General features: G+C 37.7%; 1 protein-coding gene across 1 annotated transcript in view; it reads right to left on the bottom strand.

The window, feature by feature from the left end:
• Positions 1-1,568: 1,568 nt before the first annotated feature.
• Positions 1,569-8,326, bottom strand: part of LOC109869664 (plexin-B1-like) — a 66,191-nt gene continuing 59,433 nt past the window's right edge. Inside the window, exons 36-38 of the mRNA XM_020459934.2 lie at positions 7,331-7,406; positions 7,103-7,177; positions 1,569-6,992 (exon numbers count right to left, since the gene is read on the bottom strand). Coding sequence (XP_020315523.1) covers positions 6,888-6,992; positions 7,103-7,177; positions 7,331-7,406 — 256 coding nt within the window. The 3' untranslated portion in view covers positions 1,569-6,887. The remainder of the gene's footprint in view (positions 6,993-7,102; positions 7,178-7,330; positions 7,407-8,326) is intronic.

Genomic DNA, 8,326 nt, shown 5'->3' with positions numbered 1-8,326 from the left:
ATGTGCTGCCACAGCTACTGTAACTGTACTATAAATGCTACTGGACTAAAACCAAACATGGTACGGCAACTAGGGAGAAACTTGGTTACTTCTTGTAGACACGAGCAGGGAGTACAACAGGCCAGGCCCCACTGACTTATTTCACCCACCAACCTTCCCCTCTAAACCCCAAGTTCTTCATTAGCACAACCCCACTGACTTGCATTCATTTGACGTGACACTGTTTCCACTTTCGAACACTCACAACCTCCTGGCCCTTGTTAGAGGGGAGTGAAGCACATGGCACTGAGGACATTCTGCCAAGGCTATCTGGTTTTCATGAGCTCCTATTAAACCTCTTCATCACACCAGTCACCAGACAGGCATACTGTAAATATCTCACAGCAGAGTGATTGGCTGGAAGTACAGCATAACAAATAGAGTAATCTGAAAATTATTGGAAAACCATCTGCCTACATGAAGCAACACAATTCACATTTTGTGGTTCCCTTCCTTAAAAAGTAACTTTCCCGTATTTAGATTATGCCAGCTCCTGGACTAATATGCATGTTCAATGGTAAATCTGTGTCAGACAAATTGGACCTTAATGATGTGAAGATGCTTTTAATGATACAGTTTACTCTTCATACGCCAGCACTTCTACACAGGGCCGGATCCAGGCATAAGCGACATAAGTGGTCTCTTCGGGCCCCCGACCAAATAATAATAATAGAAAAGGTGGGATCTTTTTGTGTCTGTAAAATGAATTATGCGAGAAATGGCGGTGGAAACTTGTTTATGTGCAAAAAATGTATATAATAACCATCATATCGAAGTAAGCTTGGAGTCATGCGGTGATATGTTGTGTGGTCCTCCCACTACAACTCGGGAAAGCATGCAGTTCATTTTGTTTGTCATTCTTACTCAGGATATCATAAGTCAATAGAAAATGTGTAGAATTGCAGGAATTTGGCTATCAAACAGCAAAAAATTGTATTTCCAACCCATGGCAAAATGTGTAGAATTGAAGAAAATGTTACAATTTTAAAGCACCATGGCAAAAAAAATGTAAGTGCAGGAAGTGAACTTTAATTTCTCTCCACCGTCAAGAAGGGGGCCTCAAATGTTTTGTTGCGAGGTGGGGGGCCCCCAAAAGTACATGCAGTTCTGTTTCACTGCATGTACAAGTGGGTATCCTGTATGATTGTAAGCTGTGAAATGGAAATATATTTTCTGCATATCCTGAGACACCCTCGGATAGTGGGGTCACGGCCAGGGATCAGCCATTATTGACGGCAACCCTGGAGCAATTAGGACAATTAGCAATTGTCTTGCTCAACTGCAGATGGACAGATTTTTCACCTTGACGGCTTGGGGATTTTAACAAGCAAACTTTCGGTTACTGGCCCAACGCTCTAACCACTAGGCACATATAGGGCCACTAGCTCCATATAGGGTAGGCTTAACTTCAGCTTGAAGGGACTTGCTGTAGTGCAGTTGATGGCCGGCATAACAGAGGTACTCTCAAAGCCCTAAACTGGTAGCAAATTTCTATAATGATCACTTTAAATACAAAACCACAAATTACATTGACATTTTGACTATTTTATTGCATGACATTAAGTTACATTTCACCTATCAAACAGTTAGAGAAAGCTAATGGTAGGCTTACTTACAAATCGTTAAAGTATTTACAAGGAAATCCAAATAATGTTTGAATTTAGCAAGGAAAACAAACAAGGATTGCTTTTGCTATGTCCATGGCAAGAGATGACAAAAATGTACTTTAAAATCGCCAACATAACTTGCTCTATATTACTAACAAACAGATATTCCCTTATTATAGCTTGACATCTAAAAATGTATGTAAAAACTGACATGTCAAAAAGCAGTAGTCCCAGAATGTAATGCGAGTCGTAATTTTGATACTTAGATTTTTTGTAAAGTATACCCTTACCCAACCCACAAACACACAGTAATGAAAATCAAAAAGGGTCAAAAGTCAAAACATGACCAGTATAGGCCTACATAAAGCTTCTACTGCATTTATAAACATTTATTTTAAAAAAGAACAGTGTAATTCATTCATGTCATCAGTACCAAAGAAGAATATGACAGGCGTTTGCATGAAATCGGATCTCACTTTCAAACAATGGATTTCATTGTAATTCCATTGATTATTTGGTCTTCGTAAATAGATAACGAACCAGCAGCCAACCAGACAGGAAAATAAATAAATAAATACAATTTTAAAACCTAAAAATATTTTAACCCTCAAGCTACCAAAATATTTTCATACATCGATTACCATCTGGGTTCATTGTTACCCCAAGAAGAAGCTATATTTGAAAAAGCAACAGTCATAGCAAAATAGCAACATATTTATTTTTAAAACATTAGACATGTAATTAATGTAATCTGAAAAAAAAGAGACCAAAACACTTATTTTAGCTAAATTAGTTAAAATGCATATTCTGTAAAAACTCATATGTTTCCTTCATTCAATTTGCAGCCTTTTCTCCCAAATTCTATCCACATTACTACAGAAAAAGCTTATTTACCATTATTTTATTATAGTATCATTTTGTTTTCAGAATGTTGAAAATATAAATGGTCATATTTTATGTGGTAAAAAGTACTGCCGTTTAAAGGGACGGTACACCATTTTAAATATTCTACATTTTATTGAAAAGTAATGATTAAATTCACTTCAAAAAGTGATCCTGAAAGAAATGTACCAAATATATGGCTTAGTTTACTTTATTTACTAAGCCCACAGACAGCATTACCATCACTGTTAGTAAAACAATGGGAGTGTTAGAGGCTATGGCAGGATGCTTCAAAAGCATGCCCAAAGTCACCTCAAAACAAATGGTATAGCATCCAAAATAATCACAAGTTGCTTGCACCTATAGAATATAGGAATTTATGTAACATTTACCGTAGAGAATACACAGCACTGTGTGTTCATTTTAGAGGGTAGTGGGTTTCCGTATTACAGTTTTACCAAGTATTAATATGACCGACAGACTGTTCTGAGCTGTTTTGACTGCAAATTGGCATATATCGAAGGTACATTTAGATTTTGTACACGGTCGTACCTAGTTATAGCCATCCAGGACCTCTATACCAGGCGTTGTCAGACGAAAGCCCAAACAATTGTCAAAGACTCCAGCAACCCAAGCCACAGACGGTTCTCTTTGCTACAGCATGGCAAGCAGTAACAATGCACCAAGTCTGGAACCAAAAGTACCCTGAACATCTTATACCCCCAAGTCATAAGACTTTTAAACAAGACTGCTACATACCTAATTAAAAATGGCTACCTGGACTTCCCTTTGTTTTTACCAACTCTCTTGCACTGACTATGCACACACACTGACACTGCCCCCCCCCCCCCCCCCAGATGCCACACACACACACACACACTGCAGCTACCACTACTCTTTATTTTTACTGAGTTATTCACTGTGTATTTATTCCTCATGTCTATTTAAAAAAAATCTTTAACTGCATTGTTGGAAAAGGACCTGTAAGTGAGCATTTCACTGTTAGTCTACGCCTGTTGCCTATAAAGCATGTGACAAATAAAATGTGATTGATTTGATTTATAACTATAGGCGAGTACATAAGCTGCTCCATCTCTGCAGGTCAATATCACTCATACAGGTCCCCCTCCACCCTCTGATGATACATATAACTTAATATTTTGTCTCCAGAGAAACCTGGATTCAAATAAATACTTTTTGGGATATTTGCCCTAGAATAACAACTTTTCAGAGAATACAGACCAATACAGCTCTCTATGTAGCTGGAGTGTACCGGAGTTCTCTATTGCAGCTCTATCAAGTATTTATACCACTGGCAAACATTGTCAGATTTTTACATGCACAACAATAAGGTCATTTTGGTTTTGTAGTACAGTCATACGATACATGGTAAAGAAATGTACAATGTTAGGCAAGTAAGTTACAGCTCCCCATGTATCTCTGCAGAGGATCTGTATTGGATCAAAATCACTGATACAGGTCCCCCTCCACCCTATGGATAACTTGTATTTGTCTCTAGAGAAACCTAGATTCAAATAAAGTCATTTTTTAAATCAAATTACTATAGACAAAATTAAGTGTTTTTGGCTAGGGTCAAAACTCCCAAAAGGAATTGAATTTCTGAATAGTCCAAGGGTTGTTCCACGAAATTAGTATCTTTTGCGTCCTTTTGACATTTTAAGGCAAAATTTTACACCAATATTGAATTTTAAAAACCTTTATGTTCAATGAAGTGCCCTTTTAATATAGATCACATGCACAATTCAATAAAGCATATTTTTTTTTATATAAAGCCTTGCTAATGTGCCAAAATGCAGCATTTTGACATGTCCCTCCGTGCATCATCTGTGACTTCCCAAAAAGTTCTCACATGATTGAGTAGCCCTGGTTATTTTGTTGCTTTGACAAAGTAATTTCTGAAAAGTATTTAATTGATTTATTTATTTAGTGATTCATTTTAAAGGTAAAAAAAAAAAAAAAGTCCCTCATTTTAAGGTGAACGCTGTTATGTGAACTCAATGTTTGAAAAGAAACATTGAACATCTGATAATGAAATGAGTGTAAAAACAGGTGAGATGGTTCTACTCTTTTTGGCCATTTTCTGGTGGGAAACTGAATTTTTATTTTATTTTTTATTTTTATTTTAATTTATATTTTTATTTTTATTTTTTATTTTTCACCTTTATTTAATCAGGTAGGCTAGTTGAGAACAAGTTCTCATTTGCAACTGCGACCTGGCCAAGATAAAGCATAGCAGTGTGAGCATACAACAAAGAGTTACACATGGGTCGAGCATAACATGTCAACCCTGTTACCCATAGATAAACAGGCTAGAAATGTTTTAATATTTTTTTTAAAATGTTGAAGCTTGCACTCAAATTGCCCCTCCCGGTTGTCAACCAGGTTACTTTATTTGGCACTTAATAGGCACTTACTATAGTAATTATTTAACCTATTGAGATGGGAAAACACGGTTTTTTATTAAGTTGAACATGTGCTTTTTATGACAATGTTAAAATGAGGTGAAATCAACAACAAAAAATCCCACCAAATTACACCATCCCAAAAGGCATCGAATTGGAGGAATGACCCCCATATTGATACAGAAACACTAAAAACATGGATTTAGATTTGTTAAGAACAAGTCATTACAAATTTGAAGATTTTAATAAACCACCTTTGGGCTATGATAAATATACCTATGGTGTCAAAATGACTCCAGTCAGTAGCTTGAGGGTTATAATGTTGTATTAGTGAAAATCAAACAATAGGGCTACCGTTTAATTTCAGTTATAAAAAAGGTCAGTCATGAATGAGGCCTTGGGCTAAAGGATTCATTGTTGAGACTAAAAACATGTCATGCTGCAAGTTTTATGAGATAAACAATATTATATTGCCAATCTCATACTCCTTTTGCTCAACCTTTACAACTATACTAATTTCGAATACCCAGAACTAAAATCTTACGTAATTGCGTCAGATACTCTTTCAAGTTCTGGGGGGGGGATATGTATGAGAAAAGATACTAGAATGAGGAGCGGAAGCCGAATGTTAGCTTCACCCCCCTTCCTCTGCAAGTTTCTTTTAAGTCAGAAGGACAAATGTCATCTCCCCCCTTCCGAAATTCAAAAGATACACACCCTGCTAAATCGTGATTTGTTTAAATAATCAAGTGTCGGAAAAACCTGCCAACAGGAACAACTGTTGCTTGTTAGTCGTCGCATCCCACAGTGTTGACAGAAAATGTCATATTGGTCACACATAACCAGCCATTTTCTAAAACAAACTGTTTGATCGCATTCAGTTCTGGAAATTGTTGCGTTTGATTACTAGCTCCTGCTGCTCACAAAATACACCTTTTTGAGAACACCTTCTAGTCTGCCATTGACAGATAATGTGTAGTGAAGTCTGGCACCCTGCTAAGAGAAGGAAACATTCTGCAGATTGAACATTAACTAGCTGAGATTTCTCTGGAGGTTTAAGCTAGAGATGTCTATCATTATCTCAGCATTAGAACGGAAAATATCAGCTTGGCTACTGCAATTATAGGGAACCGTAGAATTACCATCAGAAATGCACTAAAATAATTTGTACATTATACCGATTTTGGAAAGGAACATTCAAATCATAGAGAATGTCAAAGCTGGGTGACAATAAAAGCCAGCACATGGAGTACCTAACATTTTCACAATGTATTGAAAGCAGTCTGTTCTTTAGTGTTCAACTACATGAAGCAGAAAAACTTTGTGGATCGACAAAAACGTTGATGGGGAGTGAAAAGGATGAGTGAAGACAATACTACCTCACACGTTGTCTGCAAAGGATAGTTATACCAGAAAAGTAAGACTCAGGGCTCAGTGATTCAGGGAAACAGAAGGCATTAGCAAGTGAATGACAATAGCATAATTGAATAAGTGCTATTCAATTAATTTTAGTCCTGTAAGCTTTATCCATCCATTTCATCCCAGTAAGACGTTGTTTGTGTTGCAGAAACTCTGCAGCAGTCCAGAGAGTTCAACAGGGCTTTGCTAATTTACTCAGGATAATGTCTATGTATGTACACACTGAGTAGCAGCGGGTAAATGTAGTCAGGTTGCTATGGAAATCTCCTGTGCAGCTTGTCAGGAGAATCTACGCACAGTAACTCTACACAGATATGGCAAAAAGAGAAGAGCACCACTTTGAGTGCCCCTCAACCTTCTTTACTTCCTTCAGTCTGCCAAAAAGAGAGGGAAATCACACCCTGTATGCACAAGGTCTTTTTCCTTTTCACACATTATTTTCCTTTAGGACTACTCCTCACAGCGGGTGTCTTTTCCTCAGGGTCTCGGCCTGTCCCGACTCAGGGCCACTCTGTTATCATAGGTCAGTGACTTTATTTTCCACGGCAGCCGCAATCTGCTGGAGCCTGTAGCCCAGCTGCATCTTCTGAGCTGTAGGGTCCTCCTCTAGAGCAGTGATGATCTGGGAGGAGACAATACCAATAACAGGTTAAGTTCATCAACTAGCTTAACATCAAATAGAAATTACAAGTATGGGCCTCAAAAACCAATGGATAGAAATGTTGGACTCACTTGATCATAGTACTTGTTGATGTACTTGTACAGCTCATGCAGGGCTACAAGGTAGTTCACCTCACCAGCATAATTCTGTAAAGAAAGGTGGAAATACTAAAACTTTGGTTCATAACTTCTAAGTGCTCTATGCAAAAACAACCAAAGATTAAACGGAAAAAGGCCTACAGCAGAAAATGTATGTCAAAACATGCACCAGTGTTTTTATTTTATTTTTATGTAACATACTCGAGACAGTTCTGCAAGAGCAGAATTCATTTCCTGGTCACTGGCAGAAATGGTCTGCCTGATGTCAGCATAGTATCTGAAAAGAGAGAAAGAAATAGAGATGGAATGGAAGTCTGAGATTAGTGCACCCTTCATAAAATCCATATGCTATACACTCATACACCACTCATTCATAAAGAGAAGCCGGTTCAGAAGGGAAACCCAGGTGTATGCATCAGCTAAGATTGGTAAATTGATGTTTATTGGGATTAATCTTGTCCTGGAGGCAGATCTGAGCGATTTCCGCTAGATGGAGCCAGCTATATTGTATAAATTAATGAAAACAAAAATGTGCTTAATTTAAGTTTAGGCATTAGGGTTAGCAGTTGGGTTAGGTAAAATCTGATTGTATGACTTTGTGGCTGTGTCAGCTAATGACCACTGCAGAGTTGCCTCCAGAACAAGATTCATGACGAAAAATGCTAACCTGTCTGAGATTGGTGCAGATCAGATGCTAACACTTCATACTTAATATGGCGGTCTATTTAAACTGACCAGGTTCTGCTCACACATCCTCTGCCACTTTCTGCTACTGCTAGTATGAGTTTGTTTGTTCTTGCTACCCTCCACCTGTTTGGTTCCATTTTCCTTCCTGCGAGATGTATAGAATACTATGTTCACTGCCTATAGTTATTTTATTATACAGTCAGGTCCATAAATATTGACACTGATCAAGTTATCATTTTGGCTCTGTACGCCACCACAACGGACTTGAAGGGAAACAATGAGCTGAAAGTGCAGACTTTCAGCTTTAATATGAGGGTATTTATTTCCAAAATCTATTGAACAGTGTAGGAATTACAGCACGTTTTATGTGGTCCCCCCCAATACTAGGGGCTCAAAACGAATTGGACAAACTAACAATCACAAATTAAATTGTGAGTTTTAATCTTTCAGTCACTGACTGCCTGAAGTTTGGAACCCATAGACATCACCAGATGCTGGGTTTCTTCCCTG

The sequence above is a fragment of the Oncorhynchus kisutch genome, linkage group LG24 (genome assembly GCF_002021735.2).
Source record: "Oncorhynchus kisutch isolate 150728-3 linkage group LG24, Okis_V2, whole genome shotgun sequence".
Lineage (NCBI taxonomy): Eukaryota > Metazoa > Chordata > Actinopteri > Salmoniformes > Salmonidae > Oncorhynchus > Oncorhynchus kisutch.
The sequence above is the reverse complement of the archived record's forward strand: the minus strand, read 5'-3'. Positions and strand labels throughout refer to the sequence as shown.